The 26982-nt window shown below is 43.2% G+C and overlaps 1 protein-coding gene across 1 annotated transcript in view; it reads right to left on the bottom strand.

Annotated features, from left to right (window-relative positions):
* LOC147692791 (calpain-9-like) overlaps positions 1-26982 on the bottom strand; it is a 181107-nt gene that overhangs the window by 133273 nt on the left and 20852 nt on the right. The window contains exons 3-5 of the mRNA XM_086939014.1: positions 23193-23262; positions 17413-17531; positions 8458-8630 (exon numbers count right to left, since the gene is read on the bottom strand). Of these exons, the coding sequence (XP_086795140.1) occupies positions 8458-8630; positions 17413-17531; positions 23193-23262 (362 nt within the window). The remainder of the gene's footprint in view (positions 1-8457; positions 8631-17412; positions 17532-23192; positions 23263-26982) is intronic.

The following is a 26982-nucleotide window of genomic DNA, read 5'->3' as shown; positions in this document are numbered from 1 at the left end:
CATCTGTTGTGCTCAGGCCTGCTTAAACATCCATAGCCACACATGCTCAGCTAAATAGTGGATGATTATTTTCCAAATTCTTTTAGTCTAGAGTCCTGCAGGACTTATCATACTTCATGGCTAGCCTTAGGCAGACACTGCCACTGAAGATGCTAAGGTATTGATAACAAGTACAATGTAGGGACACATTAGAAATGCAGGCATATCACAACTGGGTTAGTTATGAAACTGAGGAGCAGAATCGAGTTCTAGAAATCCTAAATTAATTTCCTGTGTGGTAGACAGGCAAACTGAACACCAACTGTCCTCTTGGACAGCCAGTGTCATAAGGACAAATATAAATGAATTATTAGATCTCGAGAACGGCAGTGATGATTATTAACAAATTGGAAAAGACACACAGATGATGGACGGAATGCAGAGCAAATCAAACATGCACCCCCAGTTAAGAGATCTGGGTTAAATCCATTGTTCTTTTGCTCACCATGCCATCCCAGGTTAGACCCAGCCATTTTCAAATCAGTCTTGGCCCTGTGCCTCATGGGAACAGTCCAGCCCGAACTGCCAAGCCATGTCCTCTCTGGACCGGAAAAAAGAATGCTAGGACCGGTTTTGGGGCATCACCCCTCATCAGCCAGGCTAGCTTGAATCCAGTGGCACAATGAGCCCGGAACCCACGTCTTAACAAATTGGCACCCTATTGGTAACTTTACCTGAAAAGACAAACGTTTCATTCTGATTTTCATTATGCATCTGACTTTTAGTACTTATGTAATATGGCAAGTTGTACTCCTGAGGAAACAGAATTAATAGGTTATTCACACGAAGGGGTGGATAGCAATACAAGTGTAGATGTTTTAATGGCTCTGCCTGACTAACTGCCAGCTCAGTACTTCAAAGAGTTTTGGAGGAACGGACTTGGGATTTCCAGACGTATCCCACTGAATAGGTCTCATGTCACAAAGGGCCATATGTAGGTAATTTCCAAATACCGACTCCGTAATACCGATTCATACCGAATCGGTATTAAGAATGAGGTAAACGTGATGTAGGTAAATATTCCTTTAAACATTACCGATTCGTTCCTAATCGGTATTAAATACCGATTGTGACCAGATCGGTAATAAAAATGCATACCGAAAGGCTAATACCGAATCGATGTTACCGAATCCACACCCAAAATCGGAAATACCGAATCGGTAATTCGAAAAACAGCGTTTTGGTGAATCAGCCAATCCTGATACACCCATTTACTTCCCAAACAGGAAGTTGCCACACCCAGCCAGGTGCACAGGGCCTGGAGCTCACTGTGAGGCAGCCAGGCAGGCAGGAGAGCTGAGGAGGCAGCAGCAACATAGACCAGAAAAAGAAAAGAGAAGAAAAACAGAACAAGCATTGCAATGGCAAGCCAGGACAAGGAGAAGGAGGGAGGTGATAGAAAAAGAAAACTCAAGTTCAGCGACAAGGAGCTTGAGATCCTGATTGAGGAAGTCACCCAAGTGTACCACAAGCTGTTTGGAGCCAAGTCCCACCAAGTGCCAGACGCACAGAAGAGGCAAATATGGAGTGGCATTCGGGACAAGATCAATGCCATAGGTGTGACCCTGCGCACCATAGAGGACATCAGAAAGAGGTGGTACGACCTCAGAAAAACTGCAAAACAGAGGATGGCAGAGAGACATAGGCTGGCAGGGAAAACTGGAGGAGGAAAAAATCGAGCCCCAGTACCAACACCACTGGAACAGATGGTGGAGTCCACCATCCAGCGGGAGAGTGTGAGTGGCATAGGAGACGCAGACAGCTCCGCCAGAGCAGCTAGAAAACAAGGTAAGAAGCATGCCCAGCATGCTGCCCTAACCCCTCCCAAACCCCAACCCCCATAGTGGTAAAAGTGCTCCCACTCCACACCATGTCTTACTGCTTACCTGCAATGCATACTGGGTGATGTAGTCAGTGTGAAATCATGATCAGGACTGTCAGGGCAGCTAACACAATAGCATGGTAACATAATTGGACAGGTCAGGATAACCACTGTGCACTGTTGGCATGTACTTTAATGCAATGGCATTGCAGACAGAGCATTGAGAAAATTTACATTTGTGTCATTTCAGGCGAGTCATCTCGCAGTGCAGCTGAGGGCAGCAGAGGCAGGTCAGCCAGGCCAGAGGGGAGTGAACACGATGAAGACAGCATGGCTGCAGGGAACACCAGCTCTGCGCCATCGCAGCCAGCCAATCGTTCACCACAGACATCACCACAGCGCCAGGGAGGGCCGCAATCCCCTCTCACTCAGTCACCATTGCGACGTTCACCTACACCACCACCACCACCATCACCACCACCACCACAACCACAGTCAGGCAGGAGGCATGCCGTGATCACCCTCCAGCAGATGGAGGAGTCGGAGGAGGAGGGCAGCCAGCGCCAACAAAGTCCCATTGTAGAGAGATCCAACAGGGAGCGGGCTGGTTCAGCATCCGAGGGTGCGAACATCTCATCACGACGCCGCAGGGCAAGGCCGGTCAGTCCAGTGGAATATGAGCAGGGTGGCAGTGTGTTTGCTGGACTGGAAGGAAAGATGCTGAAGGTCCAGCGCCTGCAATGGAGGGAGATGAAGTCGTTACACAGGGAGGTGGCAGACATTAACAGACATATGCACAAGATGGAGGAGGGTATCAGTGCCATGGGGGAGAATATGTCTGCAGGGATGGAGAGGGTAGCAACCTCGGTGGACAACCTGTGCAGCCAGCTGGAGCAGGACCGTGTTGGCATGCGCCGACTGAGAGTGAGACTCCAAGACTATACTTCGTCGGTGAACCGGCTGGCCAGTACGACAGCACTGATGTGTCGCCGGTCCATCGCCATGCAGGAGAAGATGTCGCATTGCTGCAGGGATGTGGCCAGGGGGATGGTGTCCATGACCTCAGTGCTAGAGCTCATGCAGAATGCTAATGCCTCAAATATGGAAGGGGGGGGACAGTGAGGAGGCTTCCAGCCGTGGTAGTGTCACACCCTCACCCACCGAGTGCAGGAGGCGTAGTGGACGTACTGTCCCAGCACAGGAACGGTCCAACTCACAAGTCAGTGTGGATGGGGAACATGCACGTGCAGCACGGGGACGCAAGAAGTGAAGGACTCTGGCTGTCCACACGCATGTGATGGGTGATGTAACCCATGTCCAATTGGACATTGCTCAGAATGCTGTAGGTGTGCCAAATAAACACCTGTACATGTAATTGGAAATGCCTCAGTGTCGTTACTCACTCAGAAGTAGTGTGATGTTATCTCTGCCCGTCTATGTCTCCCATCATGTTTAATTGCAGCACCAGCCGCGCTGGGCTCTGGCTGAGGGTTGTCCTCGTCTTCGTCCTCTGACTCAGTCAGTTCCACTGCAGTTCCTTTTTTGGTGGCCAGATTGTGTAGCATTGCACACGTAGCAATAATCTTGCAACATTTTAAGGGGCTGTACAGACGCGCACCTCCTGTTTTGTGGAGGCAACGGAATCTGCTTTTGAGCATACCAAAAGTGCGCTCCACCACGTTGCGTGTGCTCCTATGTGCCACATTGTATCTCCTCTCCCTTCGGGTGGTTGGGTTCAGATATGGTGTGAGGAGATACGGCCGGAGGGCATATACGCTGTCACCTATGAAGAGAAGTTAGTGGCATTGATTGGTGTGACCAACAGCTTGTGGCAGGGTGTACATCAGGGTGTGTGACATTTACTTACCTAGTATGTGTCCGTCGGCAAATTCACCAGCAAGCAGACGTGTATGTATGCCACTGTTCCTGAAGATGTAAGCATCGTGGGTACTCCCGGGGTATTTGGCCACAATGTCTGTGATAATGTGTTTGGCATTGCAGATCACCTGCACATTGATTGAGTGGGTGGATTTGCGGTTCCTGTAAATGTATTCACTTGCTGCAGGTGGGCAGATGGGAATGTGGGTCCCATCGATGCAGCCGATCACGTGGGGGAAGTGGGCAATTTGATAGAACTCCAGCTTGGTTCTCTGCAGCTCCACCTGCGTACTGGGGAAGGATATGTAATGTTCCATTCTGTCCATCATGGCGTCTAGGAAGGTGTTGAAGATCCGGGAGAGGCAGCTCTGTGATACTCCACCCACTGCTGCTATCACACCCTGGAAACTTCCTGATGCTAGCAGGTGCAGGCAGCAGAGTACTTGGACATGGGGGGGGATTGCGTGGGCCCTTGGTGTCTGATGCTCCAGATAGGGTGTTAGGTCCCGTATTAGCTCCAGGATGGTGTCTGGGTGCAATCTGTATCTCTCGTGTATTTCAGCGTCTGTCAACTGGAACAGAGTGATGCGTACTCTGTACACCTGCTCCTCACGTCTCCAGATCCTCATTCCTGCTGCTCCCAGCCGTAGGCGCCTTGCTATGAGATAGAGGCCTGCCATTGTGGTCATACAGATGCATTTTGGGTGTGTTTATATAGACTCCTCCTGATTACCACATGCTCCAGAAACGTGGTAATTAGCGAATCGTTATCACCGATTTTGGCCAAATTCGGTAATACCGGGGTTTGCTACATAGCATATTTGGGGGTTTTACCGATTCGTTTCTACCGATTCGGATCTCATTGTTTCGGTAATTCCGATTCGGTGACGGAAGGTTTTTACCGATTCGTTATTATCGATCCTATTCGGTGTTACCTACATCTCACATGGCTACATATTTGTCGGTAATACCGAAAATGAGCCATTTTCGGTGTTACCGATCGGTATTTGGCCACCTACATATGGCCCTTAGTCCTACTCAAGAAAGGGTTTATTCAAGGCTCTCTTACTTTTCTGCAGAACATCAAGCGGGTGAACAGACAGAAGGTGCTGGAATGCCTTTGGAGAGGACTGTGCAGAATAGAATGCCAAGTAATGATTCTAGGGAAGTAGTGGACAGCTTTCCATACTTTATGGAAAAATACTACGTTAAAGTGTTTCTGCAAAACATTCTGAAAGACTTCTTGTGCCGGGAGCAGAACTACAAAACAAGGCAGTAAAAAGGGATATGGGGCTGTGGATATTAATAATAAACTGACATGCAGCCTTCGATTTTGTCAACTGGGCCTCTCGCAGCTCCCACAAAACGAGTAAGTGGTCATTTGGATAACAGCCACAGTGGTCCACCAAAGCTGCCAGGACCTGTCTCTATTCTGTCTGTGTGCCTACCTATGTGTGAACCGCACCCGCAGCGGTCAATTTCTGTCAAAAAAGCTTCCGCCACCAAACAAGGGATCTTTCATCTGAAATTAACATTGGCCTGGCAACATTTTTATGATGGTCCGCTCAAAATTTCTCTGGTCTTTGCCTAAGAGAATTTCTTACAAAGAAAGACAAAAAACAAAGGCCCTAATTCACAACTAATGTTATCCTAGCAAATTGTGGGAAATTCTTGATTATTTGTCCTGTTGGGGTCTGCCATGCTCTGCTTCGTTAATCCGGGCAAGGAAGGTCTACATTGAGGTTACTGCCCTAAATAGGATGGACCACTTGATGCACACAATGTGTCAGCCAGTGTTGGATGGGATGGCATCTATGATTGTGTGCCAGCGGGGCCTCCACTGGTGCGCGATCAGAGGTTCTCTACCTTTAAATGGAGTGGGCTGCTGGATTTGCCATAGGGTTCCCACTCTGCCAATCCCTAAATAATACCCTGAATGTAAAAATCTCCACAGGGAAGAACTGCTGTTTTTCGTACACCTACAAGTGCTTGCCTCCTAGCATAATTGGTTCCCCTTGCTATGCTTGGAAATTTTTTCAACAGCCTCTGCATTTACAGAAGTCACATTGATCATGTACCTGAAACTTACGAAGTCGTGCTAGAGAATAGCCCTCGGGGCTAGCCTGCGCGACCTGTTCCTAACTCCAAAAATAACTCACATTCTTAGCGAGGCCTAATCACCAACTTTGATCTCACTGTGTATACGGGTATGACGGCAATGGGGTGCAGCAGTCGCGATTGGAGATCAAGATAGCACAAGGCCTTTTCCAGCGGCAGCAAAGTATTTACAAGCCACATCTCACATATAATCTTTTTTGACAACAAGGATACACATTTTGAATTGGTAATACATCTGAAACTCTTTCCTGTAACTTATCAAAAATGTACTTTAAAAGTATATTTGTGATGTCCTTCGTTTAACCAGTGAAGCCATAATTTTGAGTTCTGAGTGTGATTTACAAGGAGCAGAGCTACCCCCACTTTTGAAATGTGCCCAAGAATAATCAATCTTTCTTTTCCAAGCCTAGGATTAAAAGGGACTTCACAAATGAAGTATTGTACCAATCATTATTAAACATGCCCATTTAATCAAACACACTTTCAAGAAGCCAGCTCAAAGAGGGATGCTTCGACTCACTCCAGACACACAACTTGGAGCTTTTGTTTTCTTGGACTTCCTGCTCCCAGACAGTGTTAAGACAGTAGTACTTTAAGAAGCCCTGAGACATTACCTCATGATGTGAAGACAAGCACCTAGCAGACCTTTGTCAATTGGTAACTGGGTTAAATGAACACCCAATTAGGAAAATTAGGAGTTTTGTTCAAACCAGTTTACAGATTAATTCCATCTCATACCTAGAAGAACTACCCTTCTTTCATACAATCTCATCACCTGCCTGAAGCTTAACCTTGTTAAGACTGAGACAATGTACTTTCCATTCACTACTGCACTCAAAATCATTCCATAACACACCTTTCTCCCTTCTCGGTCTACTCACTTTTCCCACTGTAACTTCAGTGGGGATTTAAATTGAAAATTGCAATGCTCCACTTTTGTCACTTTTATCAATCTTTCCACACCTGCCTGCCCCACCCCAAGATCCCTAAAAGTGGTAAACCTCTGCAAGAGCTAAATAGTTGTACCTTTAGCTCTGCCATCATGGTAACCTGCTACTTCCCCGCAAACTGTACAACTGGACAGACGCATGACCTACCAATTGCAACCAGTTGAATAAGGCATAATCTGACAATTAATCGGCTGATTTGCTCAGTGCACAAAGCAACATACAAAAGGTTCCTCAAAAAACCCTTGCTTTAGTTTTCAAATCTGCTAATGGCCTCATTCACATTCTACCATGCCTTGCTTAGACCAACACTTTTTATATGTGTAATTTCAATATAATGTGCATTGAGTGAGTCCAGATAATAACGGTTTAAGTTCATTATTGTCCTGACACATTATAGCCAAGCACAGATATCCTTTTGAGGGGTTTTCTATATTCTTCTTATTTCTCCAATGTTCAAACAATCCGTTGAATCCTTGTATTAATCGACATAAATCTTTTTTTTCCAGAACCAGCCTTTTGCAAATACAGCCTATGCATACCGTTCCCTTAGGGACTTTTTCAAGGCTTAAGAGCGCAATACATCGAAATGTTGTTTTCACTTGTGTATTTCCTTTTCCCGATAGGCAATTATTTCATGAACTTCCTGGCAGCCGAGTTCCGACAATAGGATGTGGATAAGTAAGTAATTCTTTATTGCTCAGGTAATTAAAACCATTGCAATCAGCATATTTACATGTAGGTGAACTTAAAATAAAAATGTTGTCTAAGAAAACATTGCTCTCAAACATTTCGGGAAAATTAACTTTAAAATAAAATAGGATGTGTTACCTGCACCTATGCACAGAAGTGGCTTTGTATAAGAGGTGCAACCGAACAATAAGACGCGATCTGAACAATCTCATGCTAATAAATTTGCTCAGAGCAGACATTGACTTACAAACATTCCCTTGAAAAAAGCCCTTTCTTTAGTTTTCAAATCTTCTGATGGATTCATTTACCCTCGATCATGCCTTGCTTAGAATATCCCTCTATACAAGTGCAGTTGCCCTTTCTTTTCACAGCTTTAGAACCTTCATAATACCGCACCTACCAGTGCACCCTCTCATGCTTAATGTCATGATCACCTTTGGCCACCGCCTTACCACTGTTTTAGATGCAAGATCTGTTTCCTTGTATGTATTTATCAAGTGTCCCTCAAGAGATCTTCTCCAAGTTGAAGCATCCTGTTACTTCTTCCATGCTCTTCCAGGGCCATGTCACTTTAAGAACATGCCACCGTGATCTCTATAAAGACTACTAAGTAACTGACCTATTGCACTTGGTATCTTACTACCCCATCCTCCTCTAAGCATGCTCAACTATTTCCCAAGTACAGGGAACAGTCCTGTGCACTGCTTTTTATTTAAACTTTGACGAAGAAGGCTAAATCCTGCATGCAAGAGAATTGTATTTTTCTATTATTATAAGAGTCCATACAGGCTCAGTCATCCCTTAACCAAGTTGAAATGGTGCTTTCCAAGCTTTTCTACATCACACCCTTCTCACCGTATTCTTGAGGTGTTATTCTCTGCAGTAACATCTTTAACCCTTCACTTCACCAGATACCAACTCATATACAATGTCATCACTCCAGGATAATTGCCATCTTACTTTGCATATGCTTTCTCCAGTAAAGAGCTCCAGAACTCATTATTTTCTTTGGAGCTGATGAAGAGGAGTTTGTAAGATACCGTGATATTCCCAGAAGGGTCTCTTACTTCCTTCTTCATGGTGGGCAGAAGATCATCCACTTCCACCTCAATCCATGTTCCGTACTGCCAAAACTAAACGGGGAAAAGGAAAGATGGTAAGAAGACAAAGAGAAGAAGAAAGAAAAAGGCACACTAGAAACATCTTTTTTCTACACTGTTACAGATATTGCTTCTTATTCTTCTATACCTTCAAATTACTACGTAGGAAGCCAGCCTTCTGTCATTTAAGAGAACCCTGAACGTGAGCATTTTCAAGAAGGCTTTCACCATTCTCCAAAAAAGGATTTGGCTTCCTCAACAACTCACATCATTGCTCCTTGGAACCACATCCTCAGAGCAGGCTTGACAAATACCCTAGTACAAATATCAGAACACCTACATGTACATCTCCCTCCACTTTATACTTCACACTCAGCTGGCCAATAAATTAATAGATAACTGCAAGGTGCTGCAAAGTGACACACCAGGATTTAAAATAAACTTGGAACAATATATACTGTTTGTTATCTTTGAAACAGACAATGGCATGAGTCAAACGGCTGACGGATTGAAATTCCATCTATCATGGCTGCAGAGAGCATGACCCTCGCTATCCTCATGGAATACCGACTATCAAATGTAGAGCTAACCAAAGGGCTAACAGTCATCTCTGTAAATTGAAGGGAACTGCTGTCAGCGTTTCTCGCAGGGGTCATCACTGTCTTTTCTGTCCCTCACCACGTCGTTTTTCCTGGTGGTGATGGACAGAATAAAAGGACATTACACTATCCACTTTAAATAGAGCGGGTGGTGTACTGCCCTTCCTTCGTTGGTCTGTACTCTGTCGAGCCATTGGAGGAAGCTTTCCATAGACAGAGTCACCTGGGGCTCAGTGGATGGAAACCCTAAGGTTTTTCCGTCTCTAACTGAGGCGAACGTACGTATAGTTTGGAAGACAGGGTACTCCATTGCATTTGCAACAGAGTACCCAGTGCGCCAAACTCTGAATCTGCCCCTAAGTTGGTTCCAATCACTGCTGAAAAAGTAAAATGGATAAAATTTCAGGACATAAAATATCTTTTTACATCGGGATTAAGCAGGATGCACAAAGAGAAACAGGTCAGAAAGGATTCCATCAGGGCAATTTCACTGAATTTATGAACTCATATTATCTCTGCCTATGTACGGAATCACAGAAATTTGTTTTGAGAGAGAAATATCTCTTTCGCAAAAATATGTAAAAAAAGGAACAGTCTCAATTGTAACCTTTTTATATATAACATGAAATAAATAGACAAATTATATTAAAAACTAAAACTAAATAAAACCCTCGACTGAAAGACATCTATTCATATAAATTATTTCTTCAAATGAAAAAAGGCATGTATAGATTGGTATTACCCTGCTGAAAATGTGACACTCACACATTAAAGGAGCTAGGCAGCATCATGTAGGCAAACTCATCTTGATGGGCAAGTCATGCAAACAATCACAATGGTACATCTTTTACTATTCTCTTGGTTTAACCTGAAGTAGAGTGGGTTGATAATGAATTAAATGAAGCTACAAATGATGACTGTTCGAATTACAAGTACATACCGTTCACTTGTTCATCACAGATTTGGCATCTACATTTATATATATGGAATAGAAAAACAAGCTGATTCTCTGATCATGGAGCAGGGGAAACCATTAAAATAGGCAAGACCAGTAAGACAATTATTAAACCAAGGACTTCCTTCCTGTACAACATTTTCAAACTGAGGAACAGCAGACTGACATGTGCAGAGCAACAACTCTCCAATTTCACGAAACGTCAAAATGCTGATGTTCCAAATTGATGACAATCAGACGAATTTTGCGAAAAAATGCACCAGACCCAATATGGAATCCTGAATTATAGAGGGAAAATGCATTGTTAAACATAAATGGAATCGTATGTAAAAATATTTAAAAAAAACAAAAAACAGCAAACGTGATAATAAACAAAAAAAAAGAGAGCTGTGTTGATAGAGAGATAAAAGACTAGAGGAGGAATCGGTAAATTTGTTGTTCAACATCCACTCAGCTCAACTAAAGGTTACGCCAGAGACCTGTATCATGATCTGTGGAGAAGTGTGGCTCACTGGTTAGAGGAGGCAGACCTGGAAGCAGAGGTCAGCCCGGGACCAGGGTTCAATTCCCGGCTCGGCGGGGTCTTGAGTCCTAAAATGTCCATGGACTCGACAATTCTCGCTCCGGTGCCTACTCGATTCACGGGTTCACACTCTGCGACTCTGGGCAATAGCTTGCTTAATCTCCACAACGGCCCCTCGCGGCGGGATGCCTGGCTTTCACCTTGTGGATACCCTGCCGGGGTATCTCACAGGGGAATACCAGGACGGGTTCCCTAAGCAAGCGCTTAGAAACCGCTCGGTGATTTGCGCTATATAAATTCCTGTACATTTACATCTGTCTTTTTTTTAATCTCACAAAGTATACAGTCTTTGGTATGGATGGGGAAGACTAAGGGCCTTTCAAAAGTGTGCTGTTTGCTCAAATCTGTTTTTCACTAACTAATTAGGAAATATAAGAAACTTCTTTTTGACAGCATTTAGGGCTAATTATAATGAGCAATGCTCACAAAATCACTGGATTTGGGACTGCAAAGTGACTATTTTCCACATTTAAAACCTATTTTATTCGTCTGAAAGTTTTGTAAAGGGAGATTTGCTTTCCATACAGAATTACAATTTGTAAGGGAAATGAAAGAATAGTTCTTTCTAAGCTGTGATTTTCTATGGCATGTGTCAGTGGTCTGCTAGTGCAAATCCAGTCACACTATTGTCCAGTTACCAACTCCTGAAAAGGAGAGGTAACTGATTCACAAAGGGCATTTGACATGCCGGTTGGTGGCCACAAGGGGAGAAGGCAGCGTCCTGGAGACCACAGCCGGCTCCCCTGGATTGTTTACTAAGCGATAAACCTTTATGGTTTTTTAAAGCAGCAACTGTTCCATAAAGGAACTCGGACTGCTTTAAAAAAACAAACCTTTTCCTATTGGGAATGCAAACACAGGGATGGTGGTGGTCAGTAGTCCCCTGCAGGTCGCCATCCTTGTAGTAAATCAAAGGAGGTCGCAAATTGCGACCTGCCTAATTAATATTCATTAGGCATGTTGTTCTCCGAGCCCTTAAAAATGGTGAATTTGCGAACCAACCTAATAGTACATAGGTCTTTTTGCTAAATCAGAGTTTATTTGCAACAAAGTCAGGAAGCAATTTGCAACCACTTTTTGTGACTGGACTCTAATATGGCAGAGCTCCTGGAAGAGGCCATCTAACTCTGATCAAAGGTCTTTGGCAGGAGTGGGTGGTCTTCCTAGTACTAGTGCCTGTGAACACAAACTCAGAAAAGAAGGTGGTGTAATAGACAAAGAGGAGCTTTCCACCACACAGAGAGGAAGCACTTGTGCCCAAGAGGAGTAGGATGTGTTTCATCAGCAGGGACTGGAGCGGGTTAATCTGGGAAGAGTTTGGCTCGGGGTGAATAGAAATCTTAGGGAGGCTGAGATCAGGCCTCTTGCTGACCTACAAGTAGAAGAGGCTCCAAGATCAGAATAGAAGCTGCTTGCTAACAAGCTTTGTTTCTGAGACTAAGAAAGTGTGAAAGATTAAAGGAACAGAGAAGGTTGCATCTGCTTGCAAGTCAAAATTGCAATATTGGGGGTGATTGAAGTTGTGGCTGTGGTCTAAACTGTTGCTTAAGCAGTAGCTTGCCTGGCCTCCTTTTAATAAGTGGAGGAAGAGCATCAGGGGAGGGGCAATAAGAACACAAATTGGTAAAAGGTCAATTAGAGCCACCTCTAAGTTACTGAAGCAGACCAGAGCACCGCGTTGGGCTAAGCCCTTCCCTGCAACAGATGGAACCTGCTGGCATGCACCACTCTGCTTTAGGACTGACTTTGTTTATGATTCCTCCCAAAGATCTCCATACAATCAGGGGTCCTAGTGATCCTGGAGCATTGGCACCACAAACCCTCAAGTAAGGCTCCTGAAGAATGTAGGATACACTAGACTCTTACCTACATACTTTTATTAGTAACTACCCAGGTGCTGTGTGTATGTGTGCTCCTCCATAATGAGAACAGAAGGAATTTAAGCTTGACCGTCATCCACCAATGTACATTTTCAGACCTGAAAAGAGGCCACTGAGCGACCCAAGTGCATCAGCCATTGAGATAATAGCAATTGTACTGGGACCATAGGAGATCTACTTCCACCGATAGACCTCCTAGCCACACACCCTTCAGGTTGGTACCCAGCCTTTTCCTCCTTAAGTATATACATGGGTGTTAAGACCTAACTAGGGCAAAACCAGTCCTGGATTGCTTGTTTTCCAGTTCAGGGAGGACCTGGCTTGGTAGTTCGGCCTGGTTTGTTCCCACTGGATTAGGGTCAAGACTGATTTGCATATAGCTGGGCTCAAACTGAGATGACATAGTGTGCAGAATAACGATGGATTGTGATGCGGCCTGAGTAATTACCAGTGACTGAGATTAAATCAAACATTCTATCGATCACTTGTCACTTCTTGTGTATTTTGCAGCTTTTTTCTCGAGGGCCTGCCAAATCCCAATCTCACCCCATCTAACATCATGGCCAATTTATAATTTTTAGGTCTAAGCTAGACAGCGCATGTGTGCAATCTGTGGGCTTCAGCCCGCCCATAGTCTTACCATTTGTTTGCTCATTTGACGCTCTTGTATCCTGCTTTTCCGTTTGTTCATAGCATGAATGAGCCATGTCTCTTCCTGTGTTTGGCCATCCAACCGGAGCATGGACCAAGTACTGGTGTCTATTCACTTCTCCCGTTTTAGGTGCCACATTTTACTTTGTCTTTCGGGAGTCCACATGAGTGCTCATTTGTACCTTATCTAGCTCATTTGCTGCAGCGTTTTACTTCATCTGTCTTGTTTTATTTTTGTGAAGCACTCCATGAGAGTGCATGTCTTTTGCAGTGGTCTCCCTTGCATAGGTTGCTCTCCTTCCCGTTCCCCATGTCACTCTGATGCACTATGTGCTTCTATGCGCCCCAGTGAGAACTGATATGGTTCACGGTCTGTTTTTTGCCCCCCTCACCAGCGCCGCTATTCCTTTCTCTACCATGTGTGTTTCTCTGTGCCCGGCTTCCTCTATTCCTGGCTTTTTTCATACTCACAATGTTTGCTGCTTGCCACCACCCGAATTTATTTTCACCCAACCATGCCATTGTTAGAAGTTTGTGCAGTGGAAAAGCTGGCCTCCTAGTTTGGAAAAAGCTTTCCTCTTTACTGTTTCCTATGCTTCGTTTTATAAACACGTGTCTTGCTGAATATTTTACACTCTGGAATATATTTTAAAATAGGCATGATCTTTTTATTTGTTGCAACCGAGTACACACCGAGTTAATTCACACACTCTACACCTACAGCCATCCAACACGTTTTCATTGCCCATTACAGCGTTTCAAATCATGCCCCTCCATCAAAGCCCTCTATGAAATAATTTCTCCACAGAATTGAGGTGAGAGTTATTTGCATCTCATTGGTCACCCCCAGGCTTTAGCTGCCGATTTAAACATTCCATTAAGCTTCATGTATTTGACTGAATTTCATTTAATGAAATGAATATGTTATAGGTCCAGTTTCATCAAAAACCGAGAAAGCCACTGGGTCTTTGTTGAACAGTTACCATACATCTTTGTTCCATTACGTTTTCGGCCATGCGTTTTCATTACACGCAAAGCAGAAGGGCTGTTCTAGTGAAATAAATCATTTGGACTAAAGCAAATGAAAAGTATAATTTGTAAAAGAAAAGCCCTGAGCTTGAGTGGCTTTTTTCGAATGATGTAGTATTGACAGCTAACTTGTAAGTGTTGGCTATCTTGTAATTTCAGGGTTTAGCATTGAAGAAAGTGGTATAAATGGAATTTGGGGCTAACACCCCACTCTGTTATGTGTCACAGTGTGTTCCCCTGCCCCAAAACTGGGGTGTATTTTACCCATATACCCGGAGTGGGATGCATGTATTTGGCTGTTACTTAGTCCCCCACAATTAGTGGTGCCTCCTACCGCCCCATCCCAACCCCAGCCAGAACGCTCCGCTTATAGTCCCCTATTAAAAAAAAAAAAAAAAAAAAATGTTGTACTGGTTGCGCAGTGATATCAAAGAGTACAAACTCCGGAAAGCCCTAAATGACTGTTTCACTGTGACAAAACAGAATGACTGTGGTGTGTTTTAATCAAGCCGTTAAATTGAAAGGTAAGTGATGTGAGAAAAACAAACAGCTGAACTGGAGAGAGGCAAGCATGGCGTTTGCAAAAAGCTCTTTTGCCGAGCCCCATATCGCTGTTGCAGAGCAGCAGCAGAAACCTCTTATACATTTGCATAATGCTAGTCCTGCTGTCAATCGGCAGTTTGCATACCAGGTAGCTGGTTTGGTTACACCTGGGCTTCATGCTTTTTCACATGACTTTCAGCCATGCTGAACAGCCGACGTGCTTCTATCAAACATAGTTATTACTAGACATTGAAATAGCAAATAGCTCTCGGATTGCCGAAAACTATTGGCTTTGCCAATGTTTGTTTATAATGGCGGACCATAATTCAGATGCACGTCTAACAAGATTTTCAGCTTCAAGTTTACACATGCAGCAATGTTGTTCCCCAAGCTTAATCCCATTCGGCAAAATAAAGTCCTGACCCCGGCAAAAAGAACTGGCAAAGAATCTGCCTCCCCCACCCCCCCAATAAAAAAAAGCAGATGCAACTCCAGCATCTAGCACACTGTGGAAGACTCACATACTCTAGTCACAGTCGCAGCTCCTGCAGATGACACAAAACGATGACAGATAAAAAGACTTCTAACCTGACATCCCACAAGAGCATAATGCACTTATATAGGAAACTTGACTGCATGCTCGATTCCATGACAGTAGCTATTAAACACGATGGGTCTCCTTTTGATGTATGGCTGAAATTAAACAGTCTTCCGCTATATCAGGTAGGTTCACAACACCCCACCAGGGCAGGGCATGCCTTTTAAATTCTCGTAGAGCTCAGCCACTCTTCAACATTTACCAGACACTATTACAATGCCATTGATGGTGTCAGGTCAATAACTTCATATACCTCAATCCCACTCCTGGGGTAAGAAGATCACACAGGCTGACTACGAGTCCTGTGAGTGCTGAGATAAGTGAAAGACCAAGGTAGACCCTTGAGGGGCAATATGATGAAAATAAGATTGATAACCCTTGGAGACAAGTAATCCAGGTAGAGGATGATGGCGGTGGAAGGTTTCATTGCAAATGTCCCTCAATGAATTTACGAAATATAAACAACCTTCTCTCTGCCCCAGTAAGATAGTGCAGTCTGTCTAGCATCTACCCAAAGAACAGCAGGTGACAAATTTGAATTCCAACTGGGACACTCTGCTTTTTATACTTATCAGTTTGGTAAACTGTATGGCCTCGACTTGATCATAGATAACCTGTAATATAAGCTCCTGTAGATAATTGAGTATGGGATAAACATATAAAAACCTCAAAAATCTAAGCCGCCACAGAGAGTCAACTGCTTATATTGAGTGTTTATTATTTCTGTGAGTCTTTGAGATTAAAAGAAGGGGTCATTGTGATCACTGGGCTCCCACAGCCTCTTTCATACCATTGAGGAGGTTCTCTGCTCCCAGCAAAACTTTCTTCTTTGGACTCTGCCACTGCTCTTGCTTAACTAGATCACCTATTTCAGAGAACATGAATAACAGTTTCCACACAATGAAAAGGGGGAGGAGGGACAACGTCTATTACGACCTCCTCAATACCTAACTACACACACAAAAGGAAGTAGGGCTGAAAAAAAGAGAATCGCTTAAAGAGTTATATAAGACAAAGTCAACATGTTCGAAAAACTGCCCTCCCCCCACACGAATGTGGCATGCTTCATCATTGGGCTGCTGAACACACCCCTGCGCAGACCAGCGTCTGGGGTGGAGCAATACGGTGGGGGAGGCAAAACCAACACAGAGAATAGTAGGGATCAAGTGTATAATAAGTGCAGAAAATGTTGTTAAAACTAGCTCAGGGATGTCCCAAAGCCTATTTTATTCCTGGACTCCCTGGCCAGGGTTAAGAATGTCTAACAACCTAGACGATGGTGGTGAGCACGGGCTGTTATGCACCGTTCGCCACTTCTCTCCGCAGGTAAGTCAACATGTTTCAGCTGGCTTTTAGTGTCTTCCCCGGCTTTCTTCAGGACTGATAGATCCCTGTCTTCCTGCCCTCCTTTCTACTTTAGAGGGTCCAAGACTACCCCTATACTTACGTATGGGTCTCATAGTCACACTTGGAATATGATTGAGTTTCAATGCAGTATGCTTCCTTCACGGCGTACGGAGCGATGCACTGAAGGAGGCAAGCTCACCTTGACGAATGTGTGACTACAGGGGGCCGCAAGCACTCTGATGCCCTTTTGAGCACATACTGCGGGGAAACTCGATCATATTCAAAGTGTGAATACAAGACCCATACATAAGTACAGGGGTAGTCTTAGACCCTCTAAAGTAGACTAGGAAATGTATTAATTTAAAAAAAGAGGGTGACTTTCAAAGGTAACCTCTTGCAAGCTATAGATTTCCATCAAACCACTGGCATGTAATCAAAATCTTGGTGCCCCCGGAAGGCAGAATATTAGATGGATCATCTTGACCTGACACCCTGCTACACGTATGAAGAATTTTTATACATGAATGCCAATATGTATGTTCACCAACAGAAAATTACACACATGAAAGAGCTTCAAGGGTCTGTACATGCATGGTTGTTCATTTGTAGGAAACCAACCAGCTCTCATACCTTAAAGTGAAAGCAGCCATTGTAACCTTCACCGAAACTCTGGTTTGGAGGTACCACTTGCTCCATGAATTCCTGGTGTAGGGCTAGCGAAGCAACAGCAGACACAAACCAGCAGTTGCCTAGAATAGAATGGCAAACGTTAACAGCCTGAAAGCAGTTGTATTCACTTAAGCAACACATAGTGGCAAATAAAATGACTTTAAGTGCTATGATCCTACATCACAATTTACAAATATTTCAGGCTAATATGGGACATTCTTCCTCCTCCATTCCTCGGAGAGCTAAGAGACATTTTGTTCTGTCTATGCTCTCAACCTCCATGATATATTCCGCCCACAAGGCCGAACTGTATGTCAAAATACAGGTAGCAAAATATAATCTGACGGAAATATTGTTTCCTACTGACTGCAAATATCTTAGTAAAAAATATTATCACATTGAATGGATATTTTTTAGTATTAATCCTAAAGGGGCAATATTTTTGCGAACAATATGTAGGGCACTATTTCTGTCAAACAATATTTTAGTTATTATCTTTTGGTACTATACCCAAAGCACTCCACACTATCTCAGACAACCAAGTGGCACATTGCCATAGCCCATTCACTCCCTTCATTCACTGGTTCATTTATGCAAGGCATATGTTAAAGATGATTATCTCACGTGCATTAGAGCATCCTCACAATAGCAGTCATCTATACTACTATAATAAAGGAAGAACTTTGAGGCGGGTAAACTCGGGAACCACAGTGCCAATCCACACACCCGATACACCGTTGCAATCATCAGGGTGTGCAGATGGTTATAGGCTATATAAATGTAAAAAAAAAAAAATCTTATTTAAAAAATGTACATTAAAAAAAAAGTAGTCCCTCCGAAGTAGCGCCGGCCGCGACGTGCGTGCTCACGCCAGGAGCGCGGGGAGGAGCGGCGTCCAGGAGCGCGACGAGGAGTGGCGGACATAGCGCGGGGGAGGAGCGGTGACGTGAGGACAGGCCGGAGGAGCGGTGACCAGCGGCGGTGAGGTGACAAGCAGCGGACAGGCGGGAGGAGAGGTGACCAGCGGCGGTGAGGAGCGATAAACTGAGGAGCGCAGGGGAGGAGCGGCGGCTGAGGAAAGGGGACCCACGGACAATGTCGGGGCAGGCGGGGGTCCGGGAAGCCTGATTGCTCCCGGACAAGGTCGGGACGGGCTGCTAGTTTAATATAATTCTTCTAAAGCCATTGGGTAATTTTGAAATTATTTAATCCCACATTAATTTGTGCCACTTGAAATCCATATCTAATCATGGAATATGCTTCTGATTTCCTAAGAAAAGGAGATGAACCGTTAAAAAAGATCCAGAGACGTGTAAAGTGAATGGACTGTATTAAAACCTAAATCACCGTACATTTTAAATTACATGGGACCATTATGTAACAGAAGAACAGAACAAAGAATACTAGGACACAATGAGGCCTATATGTATATGTAGATTTATGTATGTTTACGCCGAACTACATCTAGCAGTAACACTACACCTTTTCACTATGCACTATTTCTTACTGTAGATTTATAGTGAGGTGTAGACTTGGATGTCTCTGCCCTCTGAAATCAGGGGGAGAGCCTCCTGCAACAGGATTTACAATTTGTAAGTAACTAAGAGTAACTTTGAACGCCTGGGTGGCGATCTCTGTAGTAGTAGTAAAGTTAGGACTCCTAAATGCCTTCTGTAAATACCGAAAGTCTTAAAACTAGGATTTACTATTTACTACTACTAAACTGAGAAAAATCCTAATTTTAAGACTTTCGATATTCACAGAAAGCATTTAGGAGTCCTAGGGCCCGATGTAGGTAAATCTTTTTTTACCACTTCAAAAATACCGATTCATACCGAATCGGTATTTAAGAAGTGGTAAAAAAGAGAAGGGCAGATGTAGGTAATTTTAATTTAAATATTACCGAATCGGATGGAATCGGTATTTACCGGTTCGGTAAATACCGAATCGGTAATGCCCATTGATTCCTATGGGCATTGAAGCCCATAGGAATCAATGGGCATTACCGAATCGGTATTTACCGAATCGGTAATTGCCGATTTCTGCAAGGGTGCAGGGGGTGTCACTTTGACACCCTCTAGCACCCCCAATACTGGCTTGTGTGCCATGTGGCACACAGACATGCCCTAAGGGCATGTCTGTCTGTCACATGGCATAGGTGTGCATGCACACATGTGCATGCACACCTGGATTCGGTAGTTTAACACCCAATTGGATTGGGTGTTAAAATACCGAATCTGAAAGGCCTGTGGGACTCAGAAGAGTCCCATCTACATCTGGAAGATACGGAATCGGTAAAAATACCGATTCGGTATTTTACAGATTCTGTAAATTTACCGATTCGGTAAATATACCGAATAGGTAAATACTGGCCCCCTACATCTCAAAGTGCCAAATACCGGTCGAAAACGGCCGATTTTGGCCGTTTCCGACCGGTATTTGCCACCTACATCGGGCCCCTAATGTTAGGAGTCCTAACTTTACTACCACTAAATTGAGAAAAATCCTAATTTTAAGAGTTTTGGTATTCACAGAAGGCATTTAGGAGTTTCAAAGTTAGGAGACCTAACTTTACTACTACTAAATTGAGAAAAATCCTAATTTTAAGACTTTTGGTATTCATAGAAGGCATTTAGGAGTCCTAAAGTTAGGACTCCTAACTTCTGTGAATACCGAAATAAGTAAGTGCCTTCTGTGAATACCAAAATGATAGTAAGTTTAGGATTTTGTCTTAAGTTAGTTCTTTGAATCGGGCCCCATGAGCCGAAATGATAAAGGACTTGAATAACATATATTTGAAACTGTGATTAATGGTGAATTATGGGACATTGAGGCCCCACTTACCAGTTATTCATGCCGACGCGGGAAGTGCCGTTCCTGATTGGTTCTAGCCCCACCAATGGAGTGCATATTAGTGTATAAAGGACCGAAATCTGAGCAGAATTTCAAAATGGTTTTAGCATTGAAGAAGGTATTAACAGAAATGCATTTGCGTAATAAACCATCTTTTAAGATCCCAGAGAGTGCTCCGCGTGATGGAGTTGTGTAACAGGACGGATTCACCTACCGTCTACGCAGGCACTCGCTGCTGTGTTCGGCCTCCCGGTGGAGTCATGTTTTGGGATATATATATATGTGATCAAGGCCTCTGTGCAGGCCGAAACGTCATGCTGTGGTGTGCCGCTTCCTCGAGGTTACAATAAAAGGATATTGCTCACTGCACCTGAGGTCTCCTCTCTTCTTCCTGCGCAGCGGTTTCCAGCACTGGGCTCCGGGCGAGAGGCAGCAGGGATTGTTTCATATATATATATATATACACACACACACACACACACACACACACGCACACACGCACACACACATCTAAATAATATAAATAATTTGACATTAGTTTATATGGGGTGCTGTTTTATTTCTCTGCCTCCATTGTTCTCTATGGGAATGTACTGCAGTACTTGTGAGTAGCCGTGTGTGGTGCCTGACTTACCGCAAGGCTGGGATGGAGTACATTTGAGCCTGTTTTGACACCTTTATGACTACAGTAACTTTAGAAGTGTAGTTTGTCAACAGCAATGGAATTACTCTTTTTTGGGTGTGTGTTTGTATTTTGTATAACATTTAGTCCCAAAAAACAAATACTTCAGTGTGAAGAGATTTCTGCCACCTTGGTAAAGATCTCTGCACAGCAAAGATAAGAAATGCAGAGTCAGACAACTCCACTCATTGATTTGTGAATAGCATTTTGTAGTATGTGAATAGTATGAATGTAGTACTACTTTGTGAGCTAAATAATGCCTCTTGTGAAATGCCTCGTTGATATTCTGCTGGTATGGTTTTCAATCCTAGTTTTAAACCAAAGGGACATATTGTCGAAAAGTTCTTTCAATTACTGCAAAACATTTTAGCCTGTAAGGAGTGATTAGAAGGAAGCATAAACGATTAGACAAACTGATGTTCCAAGCCTGCATACAGACTTAAGATAAAGAGGATTCACTTTAAAAATCAATTCCTGTTATTAAAAAGCCAGTTTTTGCTAAAAAAAATGTCTTACTAGCTATATTCAAGATTTCCTTTGTGATCCTCCCTTCAACTTTATAACAACAGCGAGTATTTTTTTGAAGCTCTGCGCTAGATGAACAGAAATCCATTCAATTATTCTACAACTATATGGCTGACACTTAGCACCTTGAAGAAGGCTCACTGTGGGTCAAAATATGTTTCACTATACTGGAAGTCATTAGAAAGCGTTATCAATACTTTTTCCATAATAGATTTAGAACTAAGATACACAATTCACACCAGTGAAGCAGAGAGACTTGCCCTGAGATTATTGTACCATGTGAGTAATGCCAATCAAATATTTTATTTTTAAAAAACACGTCAATGCTTTTTTGATATTGGATTGATGGTTGCCCACCACATGGCTTAAGAACTGAAGTTTATGACCTTCAAACAAAAATCACTTGAACCAGTTTGCACCTCTATTCATTTTTAATGTAAATGTATTTTCCTTAGATGGGCTAAATGGACTTAGATGGACAAAATGATATATTCAATTGTAATAGATTCTCTGAACAAGTAGCACACATTAATGATGGATTACTTTGAAAATGACACAAGATTCCCAGAAAAACTATGTTGGCTGGCTACTATAGTGAGAACAAACAAATAGTACTTTCTGCAAAATTAGCCTTCTGCCTTGTGTCAGACAGCGCATTCATTCAATTGGAGACTATTTTATGCATGTCTTGCTACAGACCTGGTGACGCTTCCTTCAATGTTCTCCTTAAGCCATGTGAATTGGCTTGTTTAGTCAGGATTAGCTGGTCCCCAATCAGGTGTTCTCCACCTGTTGATTCAGAGCCTTCCAATTTGGAATTCTATTCTTCCTTATGCTGGGCACCCCTGCTGCAAATTCTGCCACCATACCATTGGCGCTGCGTGCACTGACAATTCTCTCGGCCTCCAAATAAGACACCAAACACTTGCTTCATTAGCCAGGGTCCCTTGGGTCTACCTCCTATGTGTCATTCTCATAGCTTTTTCACTCACAAGCAATGTGGCCTATGACTACTATCTATTTTGTGGTTCATACACGTAGGCCCTGATTAGAAGTGAAAGTTGGGGGGTATTATTTAGCTCACCAGGTAAAATGTGAAACCACAGGAATTGGAATTTATTGGGTGCGACTAAAAAGGCCCTATTACAATTGGGAAATATCATGCTGATATTGGTACTTTTCAAACCTAAATCCGCTTGTTCTGTAATGACAAGCCTTTTTTTCCCCCACTAATTAGCCGAAATGTAATCAGGGAAAACTTTGGGCCTGTGAAACCAGTAATTACCATACAAAGTCAACTCCACACCTCTGGTAATGGTGATCCTTGCACAAACACAAATTGACAAGGACTCAAAAGTGAGGCTTAATTTTCTAAAGAGGTGTGTTGCTCTTATATGACCCATTCATCCTCAGCTCAGTCACTCAGACTTTCTTCATCATATTGCTACCCCATTCATTCAGAATCTCCAAAGGAAAGGTAACTTGTACTAATTCACTCCATAGGTTTTTTTTTCTAGTTCATTCACTTAGAACAACCATGGATCTTTCCACACTCACACTGAAAACAGGCTCTCCCTTAGGCAGTATGCGCAGGGGTTTCGCTGACAGTTTCAGTCTATTTGCATGTTCCAAAAGCAATATCCCTGGTTTCAACCACTGTCAGCCAAAAAAGATCACTTACTCAGGCTTCCTTGGCAAATGTCCGTTCTTGTTGCTCCATCAACAATGAATTGCGGATTGTCACAAATCTCCTAAATGGATTATCAAATAATATTTAATAAGCAGAAAATCAAATAAAAATATACCTTAAAAAACGCAGTAAATATTGCACTTGTAAGGGATTGTCTTTTTTCTTTGTTTTTACAATTAAATGTGGGTTTTAAAAAAGATTTCTGAAAGACACAAAGGTAAGATGCATATGTTGTGAAGCTTTGATTTTATTAACTTGATAATGGGTAACAAATGGTCTAAAGAATTTTATCATTGTGCAGCCAACGTTATGGAAACAGCTCATAACGTTAAAAAAACTTTCAAACATCATGAAAATGCATTAATGTAAAGAGGAACTGCTCGATATGGAGACTCACCAGCAATATATTCCAGACTGCAGGGCCATGCCATTAAGTAATTGAGTTTTCTTTATTCCGAATCTTTAATCAAGAGATTGAATTATGCTTTGCTCTTGAAAAACCATCTGGTAAATTTTATAGATTTATGTGGATTATTTATAGAGCGCAACTGTGACCAAAACTGGTAACCTGGTTGTATAGCAAAGATTGTGTAGGTGTGGGGACAGAGAAAAGAGGAATCAGATTATAGTGATACAGCCATCTAATTATTTTGAAAACAACCAGGTCTTTAAAGCTTTCCTAAATTTGAATAGATCTGGCAATTCTCTCAGATCAGATGGTAGCCTACTCCACAGCAGGGCGGCCTTCACTGAAAAGGCACACCTCCCTTGTTGACACCTTGGTTTCCAGTGGAAGCCCAACAAGATCAAGGACTGTACTGAAAAAGGAATCAAGCTACATGTCTCCAAAGATGAGCCAATCTACTATACTTTGCATGGTCTTGTGTGAAAGTAGCGGGGTTCACCCCTCATCAGCCAGGTTTAGCTTGACTCTAGTGGCAGGGAGAGCATGAGACTCACGTTTGAGCATACCTGTCCCACTTGGAGTGGCAAATGCAAAAAGAACAATTGATGGACAGAATGCAGAACAATGTTATACATTGACCTCAGTACAGAGATCTGGGCCTAAATCCATCATTTTTTTGCTCCCCCATGCCGTTCCAGTTTGAATCCAGACATATGAAAAACAATCTTGACCCTGCGCCCTATGGGAACAGTCCAGCCCGAACTGCCAAGCCAGGTTCTCCCTGGACTGGAAACAAGCATCCTAGGACCGGTTTCGGGGTTTCACCCCCCACAGCCAGGATAGCTTGACTCCAGTGGCATGGAGAGCACAGGATCCATGTCTGGGCATACTCGTCTCACTTGGGGTGACAAATGCAAAAAGAACAATTGATGTGGAAGCATATTGGTGCATCGTCTTCTGGGCACTGGAATCTGGAATCAGAGGATTTCTTTAAAATTATACCTGTTCCTCCATTACTCTTAGAGCTTTCTATCCCATGGTTGCTTTATCTAGCCCATTTGAGGAAGGGGATGACTCTCGAGAAAGGTCACACTCCTCCATTTAGAGGGAGTTGGAGGATGTTTACAGGTGGTTGTTGGTATTTGCTCTAACTCTTCAAAGTCTACCAGTCTTGGTAAGAATTGTCAATATGGTGGCGTGATCTTTTATCAATAGGTGGGGTTCCAGAGGTAAGAGTCTGGCACCTGTGGCTCTGTACCCCTTGCCCAGGACAGAGAAATTGATGTTTTCCCTTTTGAATGTTCATCTTCATGAAAGTTGTTAATCAACGGGCAGATTTGCTAAATTTTGTAAAGTACTGATGGGTCAGCTGTCCAGTGCTGGACCAGTTTGCCCAGAAATGGGACATGGAGGCACCATGCTCCCTTTCCCGGTATTTGATTCCCCCGGCACAGACAGGTAAATGCATTGATTTCGTTATGGCTATTCGCTATGGCACAGGGACCTCTATACACATATCCTCCTTTTCCTCTAACCCAGAAGGACTGCCTCCGATGTGCATAGGAGAAAGCATCAGTGTGTTGGTTCTACCTCAGTAGCTTTGTCGGTGTGGTTTCCTCTGGTTCTGCAAGTGGTAGTGGGGCGACTTGGGTAATGCCTCTGTTCCTATTCCAGTAACATCCATGGGTTTGTCTCCCCTCTCATTTTCTAGCATGAGAATAGAGGCCTGGAAACTGAGAGGCTAGGTTTAGTACAGTTGGCTCTTTCAAAGCTGCATTTGTTCTACGGAGGTCTAGGTGTGTGTCCACTTTGAAGTATTATCACCATTAAGTTTCTTTCCAGTCCTGGGTAGTCCTACTCCTAACCATATCGTTCCTTGCATATTTTGCATCTACTTTTAGATGTTTTGCTTTTTACATGAGTTTGGTTGTAGTTAGCCTTAAATTCTCTATCAAAGATTGTGAGGCCACTGGGAAGGAAGAGTAGTTGGCGGTTCTGGATTCCTCAGTGACTAGGCTTCTGAAAAGTTGACTAAGTCTCAATCCTTCCCAGAAGGCGATTCCTCTATCTTGGCATGTGCCTTTATTTTTGGGGGAAGTCCATTCTCCTCCATTTGAGCCAAGTGAGGAAATATTCTTGATTTCTTGTTTCATAAGGAATTTGTTTGCTTTTGTGGAACAGGCAATAAGTCTCATGTTATGAAAAAAAAGGTGGCGAGATTCAAATAGTTTTTTTTTTTTAAATGTTGACGTAAGATCTCCAGATCCAGCTCACCCCAACACACAAGAGCTTCCTTTCACCTTTCCCTGCCTACCATTATCCGCCCCAGAAGCATAGTTCAGCACAGAGATAGTAAAATGTACACTTCCATAGTGAACTGCACTGCTGTCTGTCCCTTAGTCCAGTGCCTCTCCGCTTCTATCAAATGAAGATGGATGTGGAATCTTGAGTGTCTTGACTGGCAGCTCACCATGACTGGTAGGAGCCAGATGTGGCTAAAGCTTGACTGTCTTTGTGACATCATCCAGCGAGGCTTAAATATGGATGGGGCAGACTCACAAAGATATTCAGCTGGCTCATGAGAACTCTTGTGTTCGATATAGAGAAGAAATCAAACTGTTGAGAAACACAGGAGACATGGTTGAACCCAGGGCACAAAGAATCCGCTCTATCAAAATTGTGCCCTCTCCAAATAGCCTAAATTTTGCCCCCCTTCCCCAAGCTTCGGAGCTCTACACCCCCACGTCATGTTCCCCTATAGAAGTCTGAAAAATATTTCTTCAGGTTTTTTAAATATTTTTTCACAGACGTAAACAGCCTGAACCAATCTCTTATTTATACATGTTAACTGATTTATTTTGTCCTGACATGCTCTAATGCACTGGGACGAAAACTTAACTAAGCAACCCATCCAAGATAATAAAACAGTGTACCTCCAACCCAACAAGAGTTTCTATGCATCCCGTATGGTCAGTCCAGACCTAGTTATTCAGAATTTTGAAGTTCCCTCAATATGTGTTTTGTAGCGCCTGCACTTTGTCAAATGTTATGTATTGCCTTCATACACTTAGTTGCATAAAATGTTTCCATTGTGCACACCCAAATGATACTTTTTAGAAGGGAAGATTAGATATAAACAATCATAAACAAGGGTAGTAGTGTTCCCTCAAAGGGAGATACCGCACATCAAAGTAATCCAATATTGAACAAATTTTCAGTCAAATGGCGTGAATAGTGAAAAATTGCTGCAAGTACAGTGGGGTGCGTAGCTAGCTTGAAACACCCACCATACAAGAGTGGTACCGGCATGTCGATTCCAATATTCCAATACTCCTTTAATTCAAAGCAGATCCAATAATGCACAGGAAACTTCAC

The sequence above is a fragment of the Lissotriton vulgaris genome, chromosome 9 (genome assembly GCF_964263255.1).
Source record: "Lissotriton vulgaris chromosome 9, aLisVul1.2, whole genome shotgun sequence".
In the NCBI taxonomy this organism is placed as follows: Eukaryota; Metazoa; Chordata; class Amphibia; order Caudata; family Salamandridae; genus Lissotriton; species Lissotriton vulgaris.
The sequence above is the reverse complement of the archived record's forward strand: the minus strand, read 5'-3'. Positions and strand labels throughout refer to the sequence as shown.